General features: G+C 21.1%; 6 protein-coding genes and 1 non-coding gene across 7 annotated transcripts; 3 read left to right on the top strand and 4 right to left on the bottom strand.

Moving 5' to 3' along the window:
* The first annotated feature begins 652 nt into the window (after nucleotides 1-652).
* PBANKA_1351351 lies at nucleotides 653-734 on the top strand. Its single transcript has one exon. It is a non-coding gene; the product is annotated as a tRNA-Ser (tRNA).
* Nucleotides 735-5,265: 4,531 nt separating this feature from the next.
* On the top strand, nucleotides 5,266-10,860 carry PBANKA_1351300 (conserved Plasmodium protein, unknown function; the record flags this gene model as incomplete). The annotated part of the gene is made up of 1 exon (XM_034567144.1): nucleotides 5,266-10,860. One exon carries the CDS (start codon nucleotides 5,266-5,268, stop codon nucleotides 10,858-10,860), a length of 5,595 nt encoding a protein of 1,864 aa, XP_034423670.1.
* Nucleotides 10,861-11,390: 530 nt separating this feature from the next.
* PBANKA_1351200 (zinc finger protein, putative) lies at nucleotides 11,391-13,537 on the bottom strand (the record flags this gene model as incomplete). The annotated part of the gene is made up of 3 exons (XM_034567143.1): nucleotides 11,391-11,722; nucleotides 11,958-12,155; nucleotides 12,427-13,537. 3 exons carry the CDS (start codon nucleotides 13,535-13,537, stop codon nucleotides 11,391-11,393), a joined length of 1,641 nt encoding a protein of 546 aa, XP_034423669.1.
* Nucleotides 13,538-14,444: 907 nt separating this feature from the next.
* PBANKA_1351100 (exoribonuclease, putative) lies at nucleotides 14,445-17,050 on the bottom strand (the record flags this gene model as incomplete). The annotated part of the gene is made up of 2 exons (XM_034567142.1): nucleotides 14,445-15,320; nucleotides 15,419-17,050. The coding sequence occupies 2 exons, from the start codon at nucleotides 17,048-17,050 to the stop codon at nucleotides 14,445-14,447; spliced, it is 2,508 nt and encodes an 835-aa protein (XP_034423668.1).
* Nucleotides 17,051-18,613: 1,563 nt separating this feature from the next.
* Nucleotides 18,614-21,706, bottom strand: PBANKA_1351000 (1-deoxy-D-xylulose 5-phosphate synthase, putative; the record flags this gene model as incomplete). Its single annotated transcript, XM_034567140.1, has 1 exon — nucleotides 18,614-21,706. The coding sequence occupies one exon, from the start codon at nucleotides 21,704-21,706 to the stop codon at nucleotides 18,614-18,616; it is 3,093 nt and encodes a 1,030-aa protein (XP_034423667.1).
* Nucleotides 21,707-22,329: 623 nt separating this feature from the next.
* On the bottom strand, nucleotides 22,330-24,161 carry PBANKA_1350900 (protein kinase 6; the record flags this gene model as incomplete). The annotated part of the gene is made up of 8 exons (XM_034567139.1): nucleotides 22,330-22,385; nucleotides 22,596-22,695; nucleotides 22,847-22,933; nucleotides 23,017-23,050; nucleotides 23,181-23,527; nucleotides 23,645-23,724; nucleotides 23,834-23,983; nucleotides 24,110-24,161. 8 exons carry the CDS (start codon nucleotides 24,159-24,161, stop codon nucleotides 22,330-22,332), a joined length of 906 nt encoding a protein of 301 aa, XP_034423666.1.
* A 798-nt stretch (nucleotides 24,162-24,959) lies between these two features.
* Nucleotides 24,960-27,951, top strand: PBANKA_1350800 (mitochondrial intermediate peptidase, putative; the record flags this gene model as incomplete). The annotated part of the gene is made up of 2 exons (XM_034567138.1): nucleotides 24,960-27,662; nucleotides 27,772-27,951. The coding sequence occupies 2 exons, from the start codon at nucleotides 24,960-24,962 to the stop codon at nucleotides 27,949-27,951; spliced, it is 2,883 nt and encodes a 960-aa protein (XP_034423665.1).
* Nucleotides 27,952-27,961: the final 10 nt, after the last annotated feature.

Genomic DNA, 27,961 nt, shown 5'->3' with positions numbered 1-27,961 from the left:
TTTCGAAATTATTAATTCTTAACCCCCCCAAAATAGACTCATTTTAAGGAACATAAATAATTTAGCTATTTGAATTTTATCTATTTATTTTGGTCTGTTATTTTGTTTATTATTTTACCATGGAAAATGTTAATATTTTTTAGGAAAATGAGAATATGCCAAATTGTGTATGCTTTCCAAAGGCGGCAAATCATATAATGGGGCCATTAAAAAATGAACGGTAAAAAAGAATGGTAAAAATGATAAAAAAATATATCAGCCAGTTCTGTCTTAATCAAGAAACGTGCACAAACACTGACCACTAAAAAAATATAAATCATTGATATATCGTTTTTTATTTGAGAAATGTAAAATTCGAAAAATGTATTTCGGTATTTATTATTATTTAATGTTTTAGTGTATTTACGCATTTTTTGAAAAATCGGTTTTGTCAGCTATTTCTGTGATATTTTTTTATTTATTTCATTTCGCGCGTTTTTCACAAATAATAAAAATCATCATTTTGAAAATTCAATTTATTAATTAATAATTATAAAGTTTACAAATTATTAATTTTATTTATTTGTTTATTTATTTTTATTATTTTATATTTTTTTATTTTTTTATCAAATTCTAACAATTCAATATAACTTTTGCTTAATATATCAATTGTGACAGTTTGTCCGAGTGGTTAAGGAGGTTGACTCGAAATCAACTGGGCTCTGCCCGCACAGGTTCAAATCCTGTAGCTGTCGATGTTAATTTAAAATAAAAAAACATTATTATTATATTTATTTTTTCAAATAATATATGGAATAAATTTTTAATTTAAAAAAAAATAAGATTATTTATTTAATTTTTTAAAAACAATAATAATTTATTTTAAATTAATAAATTATTTAACATTTTATTTTGAAAAATTAACTACATGTAGATAGCACTAACCCTTGAAAAAAGAAAAAAAAAAAAAACAAATAATATTTTTAACAGTAATGCCTATATGATAGTATTGAATATGAAAATAAAAATATTATATACAACTTTAAATTGTTTGTGTAAATTATCTCAACAGTCTTATATGCTTCCTCCCACCCTATTAAGAATATATGTATATTTTTCACATTACATATTTGTGATTCCTTTTATTTTTTTCTATTCCTTAAAAATATAAAATCGTTGTATATTCAAATGAAAGGGAGAATTCATTTAGCTACACCGACATATTAAAAAATAAATTTGAACTTGTTCATAAACATTTTTTTTTCCCATTTTTTATGATATATATACTTTTGAAAATTATTTAACATCAGACTTTCGTAAATGTGCATATAATAACATTTATTTATTGAGGAAAATTTAATAAACTATTAACGATTTACTAAAAAAAAATTAAAATATTTTAATATACAACAAAGTTATTATATTATTATGTATTCCTTGTTAATATTATTTTTATTTGTTATTATTCTCTATATATAATAGAACGTTTTATTTGTATATATATATGAAATACTCTTAGAATTATATGACATGTATTAAAAAAAACCAAAAAATCATCTATAAGTGCACCATAAAAAAGGATGGGGGGATATTTCAAACTATATTTTCATGGTGGTAAATATGAATATGTGCATGAACATATATAACAAAAAAGGCATTGTATACACACATATAGAAATTGATATTTTCCTATTTTTATTTATTTTTATACAAAAATAAAAACTGTATATATCGATTAAAAAAAAATATAATTTGTGTAATCCTATACTTTTTTTTATTAATATTTTTGTCGACAAATACATACTTCAAACATATTATATATACTTGATAATCATAAGACCGAATTAGTACCAAATATTAATGTATATACAATAAAAAAAAATGTAAAAAATATTATACAATTGTTGGATAAGTATAATCCAAGTTTACGCACATGCATGTATGTATATATATATATATATATATATGTGTAAATTATAATTAACTATTTTTTATTTATGGGTGTTTAATTTCTCTATACATAGAACTTATAACATTGGGTGGAAATATTTAACAATTTTACAAAATACGTGGCATAATGCTATATATAAACATCAAAAAAATTCAGACATTTTTAACATAAAATAAAATCTAATTCATTTTTATTTTTTTTACATCTTGTATATACACATAATTTTTTTTTTTTAATATCCTAATTACATGGTCAAATATTGAACAAAAGTGATTTCAAAATGACCATATTTTTGTCAATGATATTTTGATTGTTTATTTTTGAAAGAACAAAATAAATACAAAAATATAATATATGTAAATTGCATATGTGTGTGCAAATATGTAAAATAAATTTGTTTAAAGTTATAGCTAATTCTCTATTATTTTGCAATAATGTAGATTTCATAAATATTCCTAGTACATTAGTTTCTTATATTATAAGGGTTTTTATAGACTGCACACATTTGGGATTTTAAGCTTATATAATATCGTTACTATTATTATATATACATATAAATAACCAAGTTAAACATCCCACAAATGATCATTTCTATGCATACATTAGCATATGTAGCTATGAATGTAAATACATAAAAATTCAAAATGATTTAAACATATATATATATATACAGAATGGATATTCATATGCTTGCACGCTTTCTATTATTTTTGTTTTTTTTCCACATTCCTGTTTTTAATTTATAAAGAAATATTTTTTGCTTAGTTTTCATTCTATTTACATACAAATATCAATAGGCACAAAATGAATATTTAATATACACATTGATTTTTTTAGAGAGAGTATTTATAATTAAATCTTTACATTTTAATTCGTTCTATTCCTTCACTTTTTATTTTTAAATTGTGTTAATACTTCATTATAACATATGTTTTTTTTTTTTTTTTTTTTACTATAAGATATTATGCAATATCTATTACACAATTTACTATAATAATTTCTACGTTATTTTATTTTATATTAATTGCTCTATTTGATTTTTTATACTTTGCACAACTTACCACCTTTATTTGAGCAAATTAATAGTGTACTAAAAATATTATTATATATGCATACATTTTTCACATTGTAATAATCTTTTATCTTTTTTTCATAAAAGTAAAAATATATTTATAGCACATATCCACATTATATATATTATATTTATATTTATATCTATAAATATTTCATTTCAATTTTTTCAATTAGTTTTGTTATTTTGTGTTCCCATTTTTTTTTTCTCCCATACACACCCATAAATATATGATGTAAAAAAAGATAAAAATATGGTAATACCCAAACAAATACTTATATAAAAATATATATGGATAATAACATACTTTAGAAAAAATAAGCACATATTTTTCTCAATAGACATCGTGTATTTTTTTTTAAGAAAAATCAAAGATCTAGATATATATAGTGAGTTTAGAAGTGTGTGTATAATATCTGTATAAATATATGTAAAGGTATATAGTAAATATTTCATTTATTATATACTTAAACAATATAAAAAAAATAAAAATAATAATTTAAGTTACATTTATTTTGTATTATATATGAACTATACATAAATGTAGCACCTTTATTACTTATAAATAAGAAAACAAAGAAATATACATGTACATATGTATTATGCATGTATGCATAAATGCATATGTAAAAAGTCAAAGTACTTTCTATTTAAACTTTCATGGAAGCGTATGTGCTCATATATAATCTGTTCTTTCTTTAACATTTATTATTCACACAATTTCAGTCCCATTACATTTATATGATAATACACATGCGTACTTATCATATATATATAATTTTATTTGAATTTTTGAAAGTTTTTTTATTTTTCTATCCTATTTTTTTTTTTTTAAATAAAAGATTTAAAGAATTTAATTAGAATTAAGTTTAACAAACCTTTACCCTTGCGAATAATATATGAAGTAACTTTTATCCACATTTATATTAGATTACATAAATACAAAGAATACAATATTTTTAATTTTATTTTTGTACACAAATAGAAATATAAATATCATATGCATTATATATTATCTACATTGTCGTATATAATTATCTAAATGTATATACAATGTGATGTTTTCCTCATCACCTTTTAATTTTTCCGGGGAATATTATTTTTCTTTACTTTTTTTTATGAATATATAAGATATATAATATTTTTGCATCAGTGAAAAATTAAAAAAATGTATATATTTTTTTGTATGCATTTAAAATAGAAGTCTTATTATATATATAGTATAAGTACTAATAAATGTGTATATTATTATATACTTGTTTTTCGCATTTTTCTAATTTTGATTGAATGAAAAGCAACTATTTTCCATTTTGTCGATTTCAAATGTTTTTGTATGATATTAAATATTTATTTCGTAGTTTCATTAACATAATAGGTTTTATTATTATTATTATTCATTTTTTATATTTTATGAAAAACATGTATATATTATGTGTGTAAATAATATATAGTATACACAAATAATAATACGTTTAATAAATGTATGCATAGAATATATATATACACACACACATATATATATTATTACATAAATATCAATGCGGATTTTTTAAAATGAAGTATTAAAAAGGTTATTAAGCTTTATTTTATTTTTTAAGTTCATAAAATTTCAAGTTACATTTATTATATAACATACCACATATATAAGCATATATTCATACAGAATGCACACATTTTAATAAGACATGAAAAAATCTATTTATCCATTTCATATATATATATGCCCTCAATAGTTGTTATATATATTATGAAAAATTAAAACTAAAAAAAAATTCTTATATTTCATTTTTAAAATAATAAAATTTTTGAAATATCGAAAAAGAAATTTTTTAAATTAAAATTTGAATAACGGTTTTGTACTAATTTTTCATTGCATAAAATTAAGCCAATTTTTTTTATATATTCATATTTTATAATTATATAAAAATATATTATACCTAATATTCATATATATAGATTAGATATATACAAATAAAATCAAACATACATATATATATATACATACATGCATACAATTCATATGTACATATTCAATACATATATAATACCGCTATTTATGTCAGTATACACATTTGTATAAAACATTATTAACATAGTGTATATTTTTTAAACTGCTCTTTAACATTGTAAAAAACTTATTTGGAGTAAACATATATATATATATATATATATGTATACTTACATATAAGGATGAAAATGCAAATAAAATAGGGATATATATAATGTAACAATTAAATTTATAAGTGTACATACATATTATAAAATGGTTCGAAATAAAAAGATGAACAGCAATGTGGATTTGTGTGTTAATCACGTCGACATAAATAATACTTATGTGGATATATTAAATATTCACGAAACATTAGTAAATCATATCCAAGCAATAGCTCCCCAATTTTACAGTTTGGTAGAAACAAATTTTAATTTAAAAAATGAAACGAATGAAATAATAAAAAGTGTAAGTCATGACAATAGTGGTAATAGTGAGAATAATAATAATAATAATAATATTAGCTATATTGATCAATGTAATAATAATTTATCATTTAAAAAAAATACCACACATTCAATTAATAATAAAGATAATATAAAATTTTCAAAAAAAACTCATATATACAATTTGTATACAAATAATTATGCTCCTAATTATTACGACTGTAATAGTATATCGTTAAATGCGGACGAAGCTTCCAACAAATGTGATGAATATATTAATTATGAGATTAGTGACAAAAAATTATTATCGAGCGATAATCTTTTATATAAAAAAAATAAAACAGAACAAATAATAAAATTAAAAGAAAAGAATACTTGTTTTATAAATACGACATATGGCAATTATGATAGTAAGAATAAATGTATTTTAAAAAATACCGATGAACAGAAAAAACAGTTATACGAATGTTCCAATATTTGTAAAACCCCAATTAATATTGATCATGTAAATGATACAATTTATTCGAGACAGCTAGATACTAATATAAATGATAGTAATGTTGCTAATTCTGAAAATTTTATTCAAATAAATACAAGTCAAAAAAACAAAGAGTGTATTAAGAATATACGATACCCCGGATATTATTTAAATCTCAATGGTCAAGATCAAATAATTGATAAAAACATAAATGACATTGTTCCCCTTGGTAAACAAGTTCGAAATAGTGGCTCTGAATATTTAGGAGGATGTAATGTTGTAAATCTTGAAAAAGAAATTAAAATTTGTGAAAATATGGAAAAATATGTTAATTACAATGATCATAATGACTTAAAAATGGGAGCACACTCAAATTTTGAGATTCAATATTGCACCAATTGCCCTAATTTAAAAAAATATATGATAAAAATAAATAATGTAGAAAATTGCTTAAAAAATACATGCACAAATCATAATTATATGAACAAGTCAGGTAAAAATGAAAAATATGAAAACGTTTATACGTTGAATAGTGATGAAAATGATGAAAACAATCTCAATTACGAAATTTTTTTTCCAAACAATTTGAATAATATGCATGTTAGTGGTAATTTAGAAGCATTTGGTACAAAATTATCAAAATATGATATAAACACATGTACGGATATTAAAAAATATAATGAAGTAAACAATCATTTTAATTTTTTAAAACATGGACAACAAATACATAAACCAATTTATTATAATAATTGTAGAACTAATGATGATACATATTTTTCAAAGGATATCAACCATTCTAATAAAATTATTCTAAATATATGTGATGAAAATAATTTATTTAATAAATTAAATAAAGAAAACTATGTTCAAATGGGAGAAGAAATGAAAAATTATGTACATTCAGGTAAAATGCAATTTGATTTTATAAAAAATGAAACAAACTCTAAGTTATCAATTGGGGAGAAAAATAAAATTTATAAATTTGAGCCAAATATTATATTTGATCAACAAATTTATAATAATATGAAAGGTAAACTTTATGATAATTATTATTCGAATCATAGTTCTAAAGAAAATAATAATGCAAATGATCAAGATAATAGAACACATAAATATGATGAAAACAATAACAATAAAAGTAGCAGCAATGATACAACAAGTGGAGGGGGTATCGGAATCGGATTGAATAATAAAAACACAAGTGGGAACAATGATGATGGTAATGATGATGATGATAAAAGTCGAGATGGAGATAAACAAAATTGTAATTATCACGAAATAAATGATGAAGAAGCGGAAGATAAAAATAAGAATGATAAAAAAAATCAAGATGATGAAATAAATGAGAAACAAGCTAATGAAATAAATAATAAGAAAAATAGCAACGAGCAGATTGTTACACACATTATTATGGATAACAATGATGACGATGATAATAATAATAATAATAATAATAATAATAATAATAATAATAATAATAATAATAATAATAATAATAATAATAATAATAATAATAGTAATAATAACAATAATAATAGTAATAATAGCAATAATAATAGTAATAATAGTAATAATAACAATAACAATAATAATAATAATAATAATAATAATAATAATAATAATAATAATAATAATAATAATAATAATAATAATAATAATAATAATAATAATAATAATAATAATAATAATGCTCAAACAAATGGGCAGCAATTTTGCGATTCTAAAAATTGTATAATATCTAAAATAAACGAGTCAAAGGTTGCTCCTAACGATATTAATAATAATAATAATTATATACCTTATAATAAAAGTTATGCTAGTGATAGTACCTTCACAGATGTGCACACATATGATAGAAATGCCGACACTGAATCGATTAATAATTTTGTTGATTCAAATATGGCAAACAGTCAAGAAGATTTAAATATATTAAATAAACATAATAATCATGTTACTAATATAAACGAAGGGAATTATTTTGGAAATGGTGGACGCGCTAGCCATGTCAATCGTAATAATGGTAGTAATGTAAATTTTTCTGACAATGTTCATAACCGTTTTTCTAAAAGTAACATAAATAATGAAACCTTAATAAATAATATACAAATATTAAATGGAAATAAAAATGAGAATTCATTTCGAAATATAAAAAAAAAATCGATTAATGATATAACCATGAATGCTCATAATTATAATAATGAAGTTGGTAAAGATTTTCCAAACAATTTCCCAGGGAAATATTCAACCGATCATTCAGGTAATTATTCAGGAAATATTTCAACAAAATTTTCACACAAATTTTCGAATAATGATATGCATAATATGTGTGATAATATATATAACAATTATAATATAAATACCAATGATCAAAATAGTAAATGTTTAAATGATGTTAGTAATAATTGTGTAGAAACAGATTTAATGAAATTTACAAATAATACATATATTGATATTCACAAAATCATAAAAAATGATGATATGTTAAAAATGGAATTTACAAAAATGGAAGATTGCTTTAAAAATGTTCCAATTTCAAACAAGGTTTCCAGTATTGATGGAACAAAAACATCTGGCGATAGCTTATCGGATCCTAATCCAGATAAAATACGAATAAATAATAAAAAAGATTCTATTAGAGGCAATGGTATTAATAGATATAATGGAGGGGGGTTCAAGAGTAAATCAAAAAACAATTCTAAGGATAATGATGTGTCAAGAATGTATGATAACTATAAACAATTATTAACATTAGATGACACTATGATAGATGGATATAATAATCAGAATTTTGATGAATTATATTTTCTTCAAAATAATAATATTCATCCAAATGTCTTAAATGATGATATAATTAATGATAGTATAATAAATAATAATATTGAAAAAATAATTGATATTATGAATATCAATAATGAAAATATAATAAATAAAAATATACCACTTGAAGGAAATGGAAATATGGTTGTTTCAGGTTCTGGTGGAACTGGCTTTGTTGCTTCGCCACCAGATGTATCCACTTCTCATTTAGCTAATGTATCTAATAAAATTATGATTAATAACAGATCGAATTGCAATCCAAGGGATAGCATAAAGAACATGCATAACAATATTCCACATATTTTGCAACAAAATGCATATATACAAGGAAAAGAAAAAAAAAGAAAAATAACATGTATTAGTACAAATAATGAGAATCCATGTACAATTATAAACAAATTAGATAACATGAAAGATTGTGGAATTTTAAAAGAATTTGATGATAATAAATGTGTAAACACTAATAATACTAGATATAATAAAGATAAAAAAAAAATATATCAAAAAATGGATATAAGAATGCTAAATAAAACTGTACAAAAAAATAAAGAAATATGTACAAACTGTTATATACATTATGATCATTCTAAATCCAGTTATATATTAACATTTATTAATAGAAAACAAAAAAAACAAAGAAAAATATTCCCAGTGGAACCAAATGAAAAAGATGAGCCATATATAATAAAAATTGTAAATTATATAAATAAATTAAAAGAAGAAAACAAAATATATGGAGTCAATGCAAATGGAAATATGAAAGAAATAGAGGAAGGAAAAAATAATTTAGAATATAACAAACAGCCACTTGTTGATTTTTCGAACAACCCTCACAGAAGTAATATAATCAAACCTGTAATAAATAATATAAGAATTGAAAACACTATTGACAATAATAAAAGAACTAGTATATATGGGGTTTCCGAAGGAAATAGAAATAACAATTTTTTCGACACACGAAATAGCTCAAATATTGGTGTGTATATTAATCCAAAACAATTTGCAAATACCAAACCTATACATAATGAACAGCAATATGGAGAAGACGGAAATTTAATAATTAAAAAAAATAACAATAATAATAACAATAGTAATAATACAGGGATTAATAATATGAGATCAGGAAATAGCTTCACTAAGCAATTTCCAAAAATACCATATACCCAACCAAACAATATGAATTATGCACACAACGATATAGCTAATATTAATAATAGAAGTAACAATTTTATAAAACCCTTAAATTATTTTGATAATATTTCAGCTAGCCAAAATATGGATTTTATAAATTATAATATGGCAAATAATAAAATAGATTTTAATATGGTTAATAATACGTGTGCAGAAGAAAAACAACCAATTAATATGTTTTATGATCATGATAATAATAATAGTAGTAATAATAATAATAGTAATAATAATAATAATAATAATAATAATGGGAATGGGTCGAAACAAGTCGATGGAAATTATGTAGCAGATATGAATATTATTCATAATATGAACTCTGAAATAGCTAGTAGCTTAAATGGTGGGCTCAATCAAAATATGAGAATGGCTAACATAAATTATGCACCAAATATTAATGAAAATTGCAATCGAATAAATAGTGTACCTTTACATATAAATCATAATATTAATAATCATTTCCATACAAATATGAATGATATTAATAATAACTCTTTTGGTAATAATTTTTATGATAATATCCCTTCTGATATAAATGGAAAAAATAGCATATACCCATTTTCAAATATAAAGGGAATGAATATTATGAATGCTAATAATAATCAACACTCATCGATTTCCCCATCTGGTTGTGGAACGATTACAGCCAATTCACCATCTCCTAATAATTCTATTAAAAATAACCAACACAATAATACTAACAATTTGTTAGTAAATCAAAACGATGAATACCATTCAGCTAATATTATGAATAATATGAATTTTAATATTTATTCAGGAAATATACCAAATAATGATGATACCGAAATTATCAAAAATTATAACAATATAATAAATGATTATCAGAGAAATATATTTAATTCAAATAATTATGGTAACACAAATAGTATGGAATCCATTTTATCCCTTAGAGGGGGAAGTGTGCATAATAATGAGTAAAATATATATGCATATATAATGTATATAAATATAATAATCTTATCAAAATGGTATATTATAATTGTATTTACATATTTTTAAAACATAATTATGTTTTAATTTAATAACTAAATTCCTACAATAGCTATTGCAGGAATTTTATGCATAAATTGGTAAAGATAAAGAATTCAAAAATCGACAAATTCATATTTCTATACATTAGCCTAACCATGTTTTAAAAATAAAACATGATATTTTTTTTACACCTTTTTTTTTGTATATATCTATTGTATGCATAGTTATTTAAATTTTTGATAGCTGAAAAACCTACAGTGGGACAAATATTTTGCCCTTTTTCTTTTTTTTAATATTATTATTATTATTTAAAAATTTTACTAGTTTTCACTAACTTATGTAAATTAACAAACGAAAAAAAAAAGAAAAAAAAATAGCTACTTATTTTTAGTTTTTTTTTGTAGCTAGCTAGCTATATGTTAATAAAAAAAATAAACATATGGGACAGCCCAAATGAGAATTCTTCTAAAACTGGTCTAAAACTCGTCATCACTCACGTTTAACACATTATATTTATATCTTTTCTTTTCAGTGATGGGATTCATTTTTTCGGATTTAAGTAAATTTGTATCCTTTTTTGGTGTGTCATTTTTTAAAAACATTTTACATAAATCATTAACATAACTTATGTATTTTTTTTCTTTATTACTTAAATAATTATGGGGTGTATTATTAGATAATTTTTTTTTTTTTTCTTGATATTTTTTTTCGTGCTCATTTAAGTATTCACTAAATTCTTTGATTTTTACATAATCCACATTTTCATTTATTTTAAGGTTTTCAAAATCAATGTCAATATTTATATCGGCTGCAAAAGATGAACAAGATAAAATAAGGATGTTTATTTCGCTAGCATTGCTATTATATGTATATGAACGGAGAGTGCAGGTAGCGAATTCTATATAAGGATCAAAGCACGAAATAAAAAAAGCTGTACATGTAATACTAATGAAATCGATAAAAATGGGTTATATATTTTCACAAATGTACATATTCAACCAATTGGATTAAAAATGAAATAAGAATATACAAAATTGTCTTACTAATTTTTTTTTTGAATATGTCATAATATTTGTTTACTATCTCATTTTTTGTATCATCATCATAACATGAAAAATTAATATCATGAATGTTGAGTGTATGTTTAATGTCATTCTCAAACCAATCTATACTGTCATCAATTATTTTTGTATTTTCTTCATTTACAGAGTTTTTTAGCATTTTATTTCGCATATTAATAGCTGCATATGTTGAAAAAGAAAAAAAAACACATATATATATATTGCGTGTGTAGAGGGTAATGAACATTGTATATATTTATGCACACTCATTTATTTATATATTGATGGTTGTACGCTTTTATGTAAATTATTAAATAAGATAGCACCATTGGATGGGTATATAAAAGAAATAGAAATAAAAATAAATATTTATTGTAATAATTAGATAAAAATATAAGAAATATTTGCACATTTTTTTCTTTTTTATTTGAATTTAATGAAAAAAACTAACCCTTTTTTAAATTATTATTAAGTGGATCAAAGTAATATTTGTAGAGAAACGGATTTGAAATTTTCATATTTGCAATAATATTATTTGTTTTAGTTTCTAATTTTGTCGATAAAAATATGGTATTTATAAAATCGGATTCAAATAAAGGATTATCACAAAATATACAGTTTTTAAATTTAATTTTTGAACAAAATAATTTTCCACATATAAGACAGTTTGCATATATTTTATGGTTTTTCCCATTGCATGTACAAATTTGAATATTTTTTTTTTTTTTTTTTTGACTAATTTGATCATTATTATTATCTTTTTCATTATAGAAATTCCTATCATCTTTTTTTACATTATCAATAAGTTCAATAATATCTTTTAATGAATATGGATTTTCTTTTCTATTGAAAAAAGAGAAATAATCAGTTTCTTTTTTTTCTTCTTTTTCTTCTGTTTTTTTACTGAGTGACTTGTTATGTTCACTTTTTTTTTTATCGTTATTTGTCTTTGTTTCAAACATGATATTTTTTACATGTTTGTTATGCAGTTTATCAAATAATGAATTTGCGTTTGCTTCCTTTTCTTTTTCATTTAGATTTGTTTTATTTTGTATTTTCTCTGCTTTTGAAAAATGTAAATTTTCACTATTTTGGTTATAATTTTTCTGACTATTTTTTTTTTTATTATTGATGGCTTTGGTTATTTTATTGTCATTTTCATTTTCCTTGTTACGATATTGTTTATCATCATATTTCTTAAAAATGTATTCTATCGAATTATGTATAAATTTATTTTTTATTTCACTTTCATTTTTTATTTCACCAAGTTTTTGAGAGTTGTTATTATTTTCTACTATATTTGATGGGGTAAACTTATTCTTTGAGTTAACTAAATCTTGTGTAAACTTTTTAACATGGTTTATTGTTAATTTAGTATTTTTATTATTTTCAAAAAAAGAAGAATTTAATAAATATATAGAACTATATAAATCATATGTTTTACTGTTTAATATTGATTTGATATATTTTAATTCTAAATCTTCACTTTTCAAATTAAAGTATTTTATGATTTTATTTCGCAAGTAGTTTGCATATTTTTCATTATGTTCAATTTCATTCATTGTTTTTTATACTTGTCATCTTAATCAAACTTTTATTTTGTTTTATTTCATTATCCATATTCCTTTATATGTATAATAATATGACTACAAAATAATGTCCCATTAATTTTATTCCTGAATATAATACTGAACACTATTTGAAATAGTAAAAGCATCTAAACTTATATATCTATATACTTCTCAATATTTTTAAGAAATGTCAGTTATGTTTCCACATATAAGTACCATACATTGTCAAACATATATTAACAAAATTAAAACATTAAAATATATGCAAATTTTATTACTTGATTTAAAAAAAATTATAACATTTTGTGATTAAATAAATATATATACAATATTTTTTATTTCCATATATATATCATGGCTAGTATTAGGGTAAATGTGGAAAAAAAAATTAAAAAAAATAAAATGATAATATTTAAAATTATAAAATGTTTTTTTAAAGATAAGGCTAAAATGTTTATTTTTTTATTTTTAACATTTTTAAGCACCAAAAATGTATAAAATAAAATGGGAATGGAAAATTTTTTATGAAAACTGATAAAATTTCAAATATTGAATAAATTTATATTAGTTTTATCATTCCCATGATATACTAAAAGGGTGTGTGATATAACATAAATAATTAAAAAAAAAAAAAAATTTACAAAATTAGGAAAATAACAAGAACTATATACAGTAATTAAAGGTATTGATTTTCTTTTGAGATTCAAAAATAAGTGTGTAACAAAATTAAAAATATAGTATATATAACACATATAAAATGATAGGGTTTGTATTTTTTTATATTAAACATTATTTGTCTATATTTTCTAAATATTTGAAGTTTTATACAATAGTTGATCATAGGCATAGCCCTTAAGTTTGTGTAATATATTATTTTGGTATTATTCGATTTGTTAGATTAATTTTTGAGAAGTAAAGAAAACCAACCATTGTAGTTTTTTTTCTTTGTGTTAAAACATAAAGTATTTTTCAAATTAGTTATTGAATTCATTATGTATGCGTTTTTGTCACTATTTTTATGTTGATATAAATAATTAAGAATGTGCAAATCATAAGTAAATAATAAATGCTTAAACTCTAAAAAGAATGAATTTTTATCTACAATTTCTTTATTTTCTTTTTTATTTTGAATATGTTTTTGAAAATTTTGAATTTTTTCATTTAAATATTTTATTTTATCATCTATATTTATTATATCTGAATAAAATATTTCTTTTGCTAAATTTAAAGTATCTTTAATTTTTTCAATAGCCAAATAATTATTACTATATGATAACAAAATTAAAACATCATGTTCTTTCATATTATTATAAACAAATTCTATATTTTTACTTAATTTATTTAATATATCATTTGTTTCAACTCTTGTTGGAATATCAAAAAACTTTTCATTGTCTTCAATGTTAAAAGATTTATTATTTGAATTTTTTACACAATTATAAATTTTAGCATTACATAAATTTTCATATTCTCTTAATATTAAAATATAATTTTTTATTTTATTTTCATTTTTTATATTATTTATAAGATTTTCTATGCATTCTTCATCATCTTCACATGGACAATAAAAACAGTTTCGCATTATATATTTTGAAAATTTTTCTTCAATATATATATTCTTAGAATCATATATACACATATTTTTATTATACTTTGAATTTATATCTTGTTCACTAATAAAATTACTCTTTACATTTAAATAATTATTTTTTTCCATAAATAATGGAAGTGGATGGAATCCATAATAAGTTTCTGAATTATCAAACTCGCTAATCTAAATATTGGAAAAAAAAAAAAAAAAAAAAAAAAAAAAAAAAATTAATAATGTATAACAAAAAAATATAATATATTAACAAACATATATGTGCATACCTTTTTTAATGCTAGAAACATACTAATTCGAGCATCGTCTATTGAATTATGTCCGTTTTCCCTTTCCATTGTAATATTTAAATGCTTTTTTGAAAGGTTAAACAGAGAAGGTTTTAAAAAATTATAATTATTATTAGAATAAATAACTGAAGTGTCAATAATATAATCATGTTTAATTTTTAAAGCATGTAAATCATTTTCTAAAGAATGTCCAACAAGTATTGATTTATTATTTAATATATTTTTTAGTTCTTTTTGTACATCTGTTAATTTTGTATGAACATTTTTTAATGTGTTTTCATTTATTCCTGAATATAATGTTAAATAATTTGTTATTTTATTATCAGGTAGTACATATGAATCATAAATTATATTCATATATGCATCTACTATTGTAACTTTTGTAAGTTCTCTATACCCCCCTGAAGTTTCGCACATTTCACAATCTACACTAAAAATATTATTTAAATCAAATTCAAATTTGTTTGTATTGGATTCTTGATTTGATTCTGTTTTAAGAATAGTTTCTATTTTATGTTCATGATTCTCTACATCTATAATATTGTCATATATAGTTTCTTCACTTTCTTTATCACATATAAGATCTGCTTTGTTATTTTGATTCGCCATATCTTCATTATTACCATTAGAAATCATTTCAGTATTTTCATCAATTTTACAATCATTTAATAATGTATTCCTTATAATTTTTGAATTACCATCAACATTTTCTTTTATTTCATCGCTTTTTCTTTTATTATTTTGATAATCCACTTTTGGTTTTGAACTTAATTGCCTATTTGTTTTTTCTAATCTTATGGACGATGATGTATTTATAAGTTTTTCTAATATTTTTGCATATATTTCTATATGCTCATCTGTAAAAGTTTTTTTTTTTACATAATTAGTTTTTGAAGTTGTATCATGGATAGTGTTGCCATTTGGAGTATGTGCATCTGCTGAGATGTTTTCAGAGTTGTTTGGTTCAAAGTTGGGTTCATGGGTAGAAATATACACCGAATTGACAGAGGAAAATAAATAATTTTTTATATCAGAAATTTTTTTTTTTTTTTTTTTATAGTCAATATTATCAAAATTAATATAATTAACAGAATCTGAATTAGGGTATCTATTTAAAAACATCTGTTCTTTTGTTAATAAAAAATTTTCTATATTAAAATTCACAACATTGTTTGTTTTTTCTTTATTTTTGAATACTGGTATATTTAACATTTTAGCAATAATATTACTATAAGAGCTTTTTACACAATTTTCTTCTAATTGCATTTTTCTAAAATTATTATTTTTTTGTAATTTGTTAAAAACATTATCTGTTGTTATATCTCTTATATATGTACAAGATAAATTAGGTATTATCATAATTATTAAATTTGTTAAATTTTCATTGTTTTTTATTTGAAAAATATTATTTTTTAAAATATTTTTATTTATTCTTAAATTTATTATAAAATTTTGAATATCTTTAAGTAAAATATTTCTATGCCCATAAAATGATACTTCCAATTTTGTATTATTTTCTTCGTCTATTTTTCTTTTTACATTTCTTAATTCCCCCCCTGTATTTTTATTTCCATTGTGTCCATTTTTTCCACACTTTCTTTTTTTTTTCATTATAATAAGATATAAAAAAAAGTGAAATAAATAAATACAAAACAGAATGAATGTATATATTCCCAATAATATTAGTAAATGATATTCCATACATGCATATAAACAATGTATTCCATATAGTGTGTTTTATACTATTGTCATAAATGTTTTTTTTCAATTTAGTTCATAAATTTTTAAATATGTATATAGCATATGCATATATTGTGCAACCTCCGCATATTATATTCATTTACTTATTTGAATCATTTTTGTTCTTAATTTGTAATTTAAAAATTTTTTATCTGTAAATATGGTAGCTTAAACAAGTACGAACTTTAAAATTTAACATGTATCAAAAAAAAAAATAAAATAAAATAATAGAAATATACAAGATAAACAAAATAAGAACTCGATTTCGATAAATTATTTATATTGCTATTCTTAAAGATTGTTTTTATTATTTAAATACATTCACAAGTTTCTATAAAAGTGAATATAACTAACACATACATGCATGATATATAATTAAGTTACAAATATTTGAGGAATTACAAATGGTGAGTTGCTCTGTACATACCTATGTATACTAAAAACTTTAAGTAAAAAAATATTAAATTGAAAAGCCATTTAAACAAATAAATAATAAATAAATACTACAATTATTTTTAAATAAATAAATAAATATATATATATATATATATATTATATACATGACATGCATAAAATAATAACAAAAATAATTAAAAATCGAATAAACAAAATAAGAATGATAATAAAAATATACAGCCAAATTTTATTGTTAGGGAACTAGTAATAATATATGCACAATTATACCCGTTATATATATATATATAAATTAAAAAAATATATTAAACAATTATTTTTATAAAAAAACAAATAAATAGTAAAAATTATTCTAATTAATACGAAAATAATGTTTATGAATTTTAAATAACAGTTTATGTATAACATATTTCATGTAAATTTGGAAAATAGTTTTCATTATAAATTTAATGAGTATTTAATTTTTTGTTTGTTCTGCTAATTTATAAGTTGATGAAAAAAAATTGCAAAAAATTATATCATTTTAAACAATATAAGAAAGACAAATAACTTCAGTTTTGTGAAACTATAGATAATATTAATTTATCGAAAGGGGTTGTAGGAAATAATTTCGAAACAATACTTGAATAATAACCCTTATTATTATTCATAGGAAAAGACATTGAAACGAGTTTTTTTTTTTTTGCAATCCTTATTAACCCTGTATAAAAAATTCAAACATTTTATAATAAAATGAAAAGACTATCTAAAGGAAAGCAATTTTCAAGGATTATACTTAACAACATGGTTGTATATAATTTTATAATTTTTTTTTCAGATTTATAAATGTGTGTAATATTTAAAAAAAAAAAATGAAAAAGTTTATCAGGATTTATAGCAATTACTGTTTAAAATAAAAAAATATTTCATTCATTGAAACGTACATTTTATGTACATTATTAAAAAAAACAAAAAATGAGAAATATATATTCCTAAATATTAGTAAAATATAAACTTTTGTATAAAATATTTTGTTATTCATTAAAAATTGTTTGTTAAATAATTTTTAATTCGATATATTAAATTTTGATGGTCCATTTTTACAAACTCTTGTTGTTCTTTATATGTAGCATGCTCTATTGGATGGTTTGGAAAATAAATATTTTTAACAGATAATTTATTCTTTGATATATAATTTTTTTCAATCAAATAATTATTAAAGTGTGTGTAAAAACCACCCAATGTATTATCTTCATATGTAATCAAATAATCATGCTTATTTTTATTTATTACATAGTCTATAATATTTTTATCCATTGGGTTTAAAAATATCATATCAACAATTGAAAAAGAAAATTGTTCAGAAAATTTTGGATCTTTTTCTATTTCTTTTATTGCATTTACAATATTATATAACATACTTCCCATATTAAATATACAGACTAATTTTTTTCCTTCTTTTTCTTTTTTGTTTGGGTTACTCATTTGAATTATTTGTGATTTACCAAAGTAATTATTTCGAGCATATTCTGGATTTTCTATTTTTTCAATTTCTTTTATATCTCTCATAATATTCATATTTAAATAATTTTCCATATAACTATTACTCAATGTGTTCACTTTAGGTAAACGAATAAATATAGAACCTTCTTTTCTATTTATAGAACAATATTTTAGAGCCTTTTTTAGAGATATATCATTACTTGGAGATATAATAGTAGAATTATTTAAAACTCCTAAATAAGATAAATCATAAATACCTTGATGTGTAGCTCCATCTTCGCCAACTAACCCACTTCTATTAATAATAATATTTAACGGAATTTTTTGTAAATTTAAATCATGTATTATTTGATCATATGCTCTTTGCATAAATGTTGAATATATGTGTAAATGTATATTTAAATTTTTATTCATACTCATAGAGGCTGAAAATGTAACAGCATGTTGTTCTGCTATTCCCACATCATAAACATTTTTTGGATATTTTTTGCTAATATTTAATAGTCCTGATCCCCCTAACATAGCCGGAGAAATAAATATAATATTTTTATTTTTTTCTAAATATTTTAACATTTCTTTTGTATATATATTAATATATGTTTCGTTTGAAAATATTTCATTATCATTTATTATAGTATAATTTTTTTCGTTATCTTCTTTTTTAGATTGTTCATTTATATTATTATTTTCTTCATGACAACTATCCAATTCTTCTAAATTAAATTTGAAAATTTCATTTTTTTTTATTGAATGCATAATATTTATTGGACTTTTGGAATTTATAAAATCGCTCGATTTTTTTGTTAATATGTGAAGTATGGTTGATTTTTGTATTCCCTTATTTTTTATGTCTTCTAAAATTTTTATAACATTCTCTATATTATTTCCATCAATAGGTCCTATATAATTATAATTAATATTTGTAAAAATATTTTGGTTTTTATCCGACTCGTTAATATTACTTTCTTTACTATTGTAATGGTTAACTTCGTTTAAAGTTTCACTTCCAATTATTTTGCCATTTTTTTTGACAAAATCATAAAGATGGTCTGAAATAGCTCCTATTGGCTTATTCCCGGATATACACTTTCCATTTGTAGGAAGTGAAACTTGCCTATTATCATTATAAATTATCAAAACTTTTGAATTTAAAAAGGATATATAATTTAAGGCTTCTAAAGCCATTCCACCAGTTAATCCCCCATCGCCAATAATAGAAATGTAGAATTTATTTGGTGTGCAATTACGATCATAATTATCTTCATTTTTTAAGATATCATTTCCTTTTTTATTAGAATGTAATACTTGCCAATCTGCTTCATATATACCTTGTATTGCGCTTAAAGCTGTTGAGCTATGTCCTGCACCAAATTTATCATAAATACTTTCAAAAATATTTAAAAAGCCACTAATTCCATTTTTTTGCCTTAACGATAAAAATAATAATTTTCTACCAGTTAATATTTTATGTATATATGTTTGATGCCCTATATCATATATAATTTCATCTAAAGGTGGATTAAAAATATATAGCAAAGATAGTTGTAGTTCTAATAAACTAAGAGATGGTGAAAAATGACCCCCTGTAATATTTACTAAAAAAAAATGAAAAATTTTTAACTCATGTGACAATAAAGGTAAATATATTTTTTTTAAGTTTTTTAAATCTGTAGGGGTATTAATTATTTTTAATAATGGTAAATAATTAAGAATAGTTATCATTCTTTTTATATATTTTTTGCTATAATATTTTTTATTTATAGTATTTATTAATACTCCATTATTTGTAAATTCTTCTTCAATTTTTTTTTCAAATTCTTCATCATTATATTTATCCATATCAAAAATTATACTTTTTTTTACATTTCTAAAAAAATATTTTTGTTCATAATTTTTAGGAATATCTCTTTTAACATATAAATTTACTATTTCGTTGTAAATTTCTTCTCCATATTTATTTTTATATATGTCTACATTTATATATTTATTTATTTCGTCAAAATATCTATCCAAATTATTTCCATTATAATTTTCATAATTGTTAGTTTTGTCATTATTCGAAAATATATTACCACTGTTTGTAGTATCTCCTAACGAATGAATTGAATAATTTTTTTTTTCTGAATTAAATATTTTAGAGTACACATTACTCCCATAATTTCCTTGAGTATAGATTAATTTACGATTGAATAAATAGTTTAGACCTTCATTTTTATTCCATTTTTTTTTTAAATTAAAATGAGGTGATTTTGAAGAATTTATAAATAACAATTTTGATTTGTTTTTATATGTTTTGCTTTTTTTATCATTTTTTGTAACTTGTTGTTTTCCATTATTTTTATACAAATATTGTTTGAAATTATCAATTCCTTTATAGCATATATTTGGCTCATTAACCTCTTCTAACTTTTTATAAGGACTAAAATTTTTATATGATAGTATTTTGATAAAACGGGGTAACATATTCTTAAAACGCCCACATAAATTCCCCCCTCTAGTAAAATTATATATACTCATTGAAGCCATATGCTTGTTGCATTTTTTTATATTTGAACATACAAATGGGTTATTTATATGTATTAACATGAGTGCTACACATAGCACATGTAAGAAAGGAATTGCATGGAACATGATGATGACTTGACATTGTATAGAACAAAGCGAAAAAAAATAACTCTATTAACAAACTAAAAAAATTTACATTTTTATTATTTAATTGATTATGTAATATTTTCACAAATATTATTATTATATAATAACAAATTACTCATTAATTTGCTTGTTCAATCGGGTATTATATTGTCATACAAAAATGTTAAAAAAAATTTTAATTGTAGAGAGAAACTTCCAATATAAATTAATTTAAATTTAAAAAAAGTTAAAACAAATTAAAAAAATAATAATAATAATATAATATGTATTGTATTATTTATAACAGAATGAAAATGCTGACACAGGTGATGTCGAATTTTTAAAAATTGGAATTTGAATAATAACAAGTAAAATGTTTAGTAGCAAATAGGTTTTCAAAAAAAAAAAAATTAAAAAATAATAATAATAATGACAAAAATATTAAAATTTTAAATTGTAATAATACGCAAAAAAAACGAAAAAAATTGTACGTTCTTTTTAGTTATTTTATAAAATTGCATGTTTTTTAATACATGGGTTTAACATATGTGAAATGTATATTTTCTTCACTTTTCCCTTTTAATTTATAAAATTTTATTTTTATATATTATATATATTTTTTCCTATATGGTAAGGGGTGGTAACTTGGTCATATCATCAAAGCAACTATGTTTTAAAGCTAATTAAAATAATATTATATAAATGTGAAAGAAATATAATAAATAAAAGATAAAAAAAGTGAAAAAGGGCAAAATAATTTACATATAATTATTTTTTGTGTGTATAAAAATTGTGTAAAAGATAAAAAATCGCCATATTTTAATAAAATCAAAAGTATTATAAACTAGATAAACAACTAAATGTCAAAATAAAACGCACACAATATAACCTTCCTTTGATGATATCCTAAAATATGGATCATAAATTAACATTTTAGAAATTAAATCGCAAACTGATTCATCAGAAATCATACTCTTTAAAATATGTTCCTAAAAAAATATATAAATATATAACAGCTTAAATGAAAAAAAAAATATTCCCTTAATATTATTTACATTTAATGGTTAGCTCAATATAGGGACAAGCTGCTTTTTTTTTTTTAATGTAATAATTAAATGATTGAGTTACATATTATTATACCTCATAATAAGGAAATGAGTTATATCTTTCAATGTTATCCATTGCTATTTCAGTTTTATTTCCAAGTGTTGCATAAATTAAATCAAGCTGAAAAAGAAACATTCATAATATTTTATAATAAAAAATATTTTTAAAAAAGTTTATGCAAATTTTTTATATTTTGTACCTACCTGTGATTGGTCATTTTTCCCTGGAAAAAGAGGTCTAAAAAAAAATTATTTTTTGTTTTTTTATGTGTCTATACAAAATATGCAATATTTCAATACTTATTCACATATACAACGGAAAATTGAATATAATAAATGATAATAAGCAAATGTGTGTGCAAATATACCTCCCAGTTATTAGTTCAACAAATAAGCACCCCAAACTCCAAATATCGATTTTCTGATCATAATTATTTTGTTTTAATAACAACTCTGGAGATCTATACCAGATTGTTACCACTGATGGGGTCATATTGTCACTTTTTTCAACAGACAATCCCAAATCTCCTAATTTTATTTCACCTTTTGAATTGATAAATATGTTTTCCGGTTTTATATCTCTATGCAAATAATTATTTGAATGCAAATAGCACAACGCTAATAATATTTCAAATATTATATACTTCACTTCCTTGATATTTAAATTATATATTTTTGTAAAATTTAGGAGATCAATGTCACAGTATTCGAAGGTCTTTTCAAAAAGAAGGGGGGCAAGGAAAAAGTGAAATAAATTTTAACAGCGTATTACTAAAAATTTTATTCATATAATAATATATTTCTGGTGTTATATTTGATATTTATTTCTTACTAAATACAAACACGAATTTTCTAGGTTTTCCCCTATCAACTTTTGTTCTATGTCTTTCCCATAAAAAATGTTTCTTAAAACTTAAAAAAAATATAAAAAAAATAAAACCAGATGAAAAACTCAATTTGTATGCGATTATATTAAAGGATAAGACTCATGATGTTTTATTTTTACAAAAACTAATAATACCAATTATATTTTTGTGATTTATTTTTTGAAGTATGCTTAATTCTCGTAATATAATTTTGCTTATCCCATAATTATGATCACACAAATTTATTATTTTTTTTATTGCAACGATTTTATTTTCCTTTTTATCTATGGCCTTGTACACAACCCCTTCGTTTTTAAATATTTAAAAAAATAAAATATATATTATGTATATTTAGCCAATTATATACATTCTTCACACAAATATATAATTATGTGTCACTCTCATTTACCACTCTCCACAATAAAACTAACCATATGTTCCCTTTCCTATTATATCCATAAAATCAAAATTAGAAATATCCATTTAGCTAGCTATTAAAAAAATATATATAGTTTTTTCCACAAGGCTATATAATAATAGCACCAAAACATATAAATATATACATAGGTTGTATATAATTTTAGTATTACATTTGTACACTTGAAAATCATGATAAATTGTGATAATTTTTTTTTAAATTATAAAACAGGAAGCTTAGTCGGATAATTTTTTTTTATTTTTTTTTTGTAAATTATTATTCACCATAAAAACATAACAAACGATGTAATTTTTATGCAAACGTGGGAGTGATGAAATAAATTCATGCTAATTTTATTTGAAAATTAAAGTTATTGATTGATTTATTTTTTTTTTTTGAAATAAAATTTTTCAATAATAATTATTTCAACCATTCTTTATATCTCTATTTATCCATTTATTTTATATTTGTAGATTGTGTTTTAATTTTTCGACAGCATGAAGAAATATTAATACATTATATAAGCATATGTGCGTATACATATATATTCTTCATGATTTATCAAATAGCTCTGTATTAAAACTTTTTATCAAATTATGTGATAAATGAGATTTGCACAAATAAATAATAAAAAATAGATATACCGTATGAATATCTCCCTACTCAAATATAAAAAGGGGAAAAATATACATGGTTGTGTATCCTATATACATATATGTGCATGTACTTTTGTTTGCTTCGAAAAATACCTATAAATATGCACACATTGCATAGAATCCGCTTTCATATTTGTGACCCCCCCAAAAAGGGAATTTCAAATAAGTAAAATCTAAAAATAAAAAAAAAAATAAAAAAAAATAGCTATGCAAGTGTCTATAATGGAAAATTCAATCTATTACTTAAAACGAGCAGGAAAAATATCAATTCGTGAAAAAATAAGGAGAGGAATTTGTATTGATAGGAAAGTATTAGTTAACAAGTTTATTGAAGATAAACATAGTACTAAATTAAATATATTAGATAATATAAATTTTAAGAATGTTTTAAATAAAATTGAAGTTAGTAGTGCTAGGTTAAATATAAAGGGAAATAACAGGAATATTTTTAAAGATAAAAAGTGTTACATTAGTGGAAATTATAACTTTGAACAAACCTTAACATGCGTAGACAAATTAAAAAATAGTGACATTGAATATATCGATGGTGTTTTAAAAAAAGTGAACAAAATAAATAATAAAGATGAAGATGATGAAGGGTTTATTCTCGAATTAAAAGGAATATCTAATAATGGTGAAAATATTTTAGAATTTACTAATATGTGTATAAAAATATGTAAAAAATTATTGCAAAATATATTTAAGGAAAGTAATATATATATAATTGTAAATATAATAGATACCGTTTCAAATAATCTTTGTAAATTAGGTGATGCTTTAGAACTGTTAAGAAATTTACACAACAATAATAATGTAATTTTAAAAGCTCATGAAGGTTTAGAAAAATTAACTAATTTTATTGATGAAATAAATATTGATGAAAAAATTTATAATTTTTTAAAACAAAAATATAATGATAATATAAATATATTAAATTATGAGCATAAAGAAGTTTTAGAAAATATGATTCAATCTATGGAAAATCAGGGTGTACATATTAAAGAAAAGGAGAGGAAAAAAGAATATTTAGAATTACAAGCCCAAGAAAAATATTTTTCATTTCATGCATCTTCTAATTTTTCTACCAATTTGGAAGGAATTTATATTGAAAAAAATAAACTACTACCATATATAGATAAGAATACATTAATTGAATATGAAAATAAAATTAAACCTTTATATAAAAATAATAAAATAAAAAAAAGCTATTTCTATCCTACTAGTGATTATATATATATTTTACAAGATAGTTCTTTTTTATTAACACTTTTGGAAAATATTCCTGAACAAAATTTAAGAGAAAAAATTTATAATTTATTTAAAAAGACAAATAAAGATTTTCAAAACAATATTTTAGTTTTACAATATTATAGAAATATGTTAATTATTTATAGAAATTTTAAAAACTACAATGAATATGCATTAAAAAATTGTATATTAAATTCTCCTGATAAAGTTTTATATTTTTTAGAAAAGGTTTTTAGAAAAATATTGCCACTTTTTTTTGAAGAATTAAAGTTCATAGAAAGCTATATTCAATTTTGTGAAAATAAAAATCACAATAATATATTCTCCAAAAATTTGAACATACCAAATGAGGAATATTCCCAAGATATAAAAAATGAAAAATATGATTTAAAAAAAAATTATGATAAAACAGGATTAAGTAGTGAATGTAAAGATGGTAATAATAATGTATCTTTGGTAACTCCAGAAAATATTTTTTATTATATTAATAAAATAAAAATGGAAAAATTAAAAAAAATTGAAGACAAGTTAAATGAGCATTTAACTCTATATGATGTTTTAAGCTTTGTCATAAAAATTTTAAAAAAATGTTATTTGTTAGATATGATAAGTGTAATTCCAACAAAAGGGGAATTATGGGATGAACATATTTTAAAATTCGAAATTAAAAAACATAATCATATTTATGGTTATATATATATGGATTTATTTGAAAGGGAAAATAAAAATCAAGCAATAGCACAATATACAGTTAGATGTTCAAAAAATATGAACATTTGTTTGAAATATAAATGGTTTGATGAAAATAGTGAAATTAGTATTCCATTTTTTTATACAGGTATTATTAAAAGTGAGATAAGTAATAATATGTCTACTGATTTTGAACAAAATGATAAGGATATTTCAAAAAATGAGAAAACAAATTTGTATAGACAAACTACATCCACTTTTTTAGTTTGCAATTTTAAAGCCGATCTTGATAAAAATAAAAATGTAGAGAAAAAAAGTAGACCCAATGAAAATAGAAAATGTAATTTGGTTTCTGATAAAATTAAAATTTTTTTAGAAAATATTAAAATGACTTTAGAAAAAGTTAATCTTTTTCTTCACGAATTTGGGCATACATTACATTGTATATTAAGTTCAACATATTTACAACATTTATCAGGTAATAGAAGTGGAGCAGATTTTTCCGAATTTTCTTCTCATTTATTTGAGGAATATTTAAATAGCTATGAAGCATTATCTTTGTTATATTCACAAAAAAAAGATGAAAATGAAATAAAAAATATGGTAGAAAATTATGTTAAAAATAAAAATATTATATGTTATTACCCAATTGTCCAACTTGTTATACAATCTATTGTTGACCATATATTTTATTCTTTATCTCATAATTCAAATAATATGAATGAAAGAAAGCAATTAATTGAGAATGAAATAAAAACATATTTTTTAGGGCTATACTATAAAAATATTTTTATATTAGATTTTTTTCCACATATCCATTTTTCAAAAACAACACATTTAATTCATTACCCTTCAAATTATTATTGTTATTTGTATTGCTCTATATTGGCAAAGTATATATGGAACCGAACCTTTAAAAATGACCTATATAACTTAGATAGTTCGTCTCGCATAGTCAAATTTCTAGAGGGGGTAAGTTTTGCATTGTTCAGTTTCGATGTGGTTTCATTTTTTAAAATTTTTGTCATTTTTTTAAATTAATTTTTTTTTCTTTTTTGTCATTTTTTAAAATTTTTTCTAGGGTTCTGTCAATTCGAGCTTGCGAAATATCATATCTTTAGTCGAAACAGATAAGGAAAAAATCGATTATTACACGGAAAACCCTCACCATATTCCGTTGGACGATTTTTTTGAATATTACCAAGAAGGAGATAAACAAAAGAAATATGATTCATTTTTTTGTTCAATCATACCATCATGATCCATTAAAA

Source organism: Plasmodium berghei (assembly GCF_900002375.2).
Source record: "Plasmodium berghei ANKA genome assembly, chromosome: 13".
Taxonomy (NCBI): domain Eukaryota; phylum Apicomplexa; class Aconoidasida; order Haemosporida; family Plasmodiidae; genus Plasmodium; species Plasmodium berghei.
The sequence above is the reverse complement of the archived record's forward strand: the minus strand, read 5'-3'. Positions and strand labels throughout refer to the sequence as shown.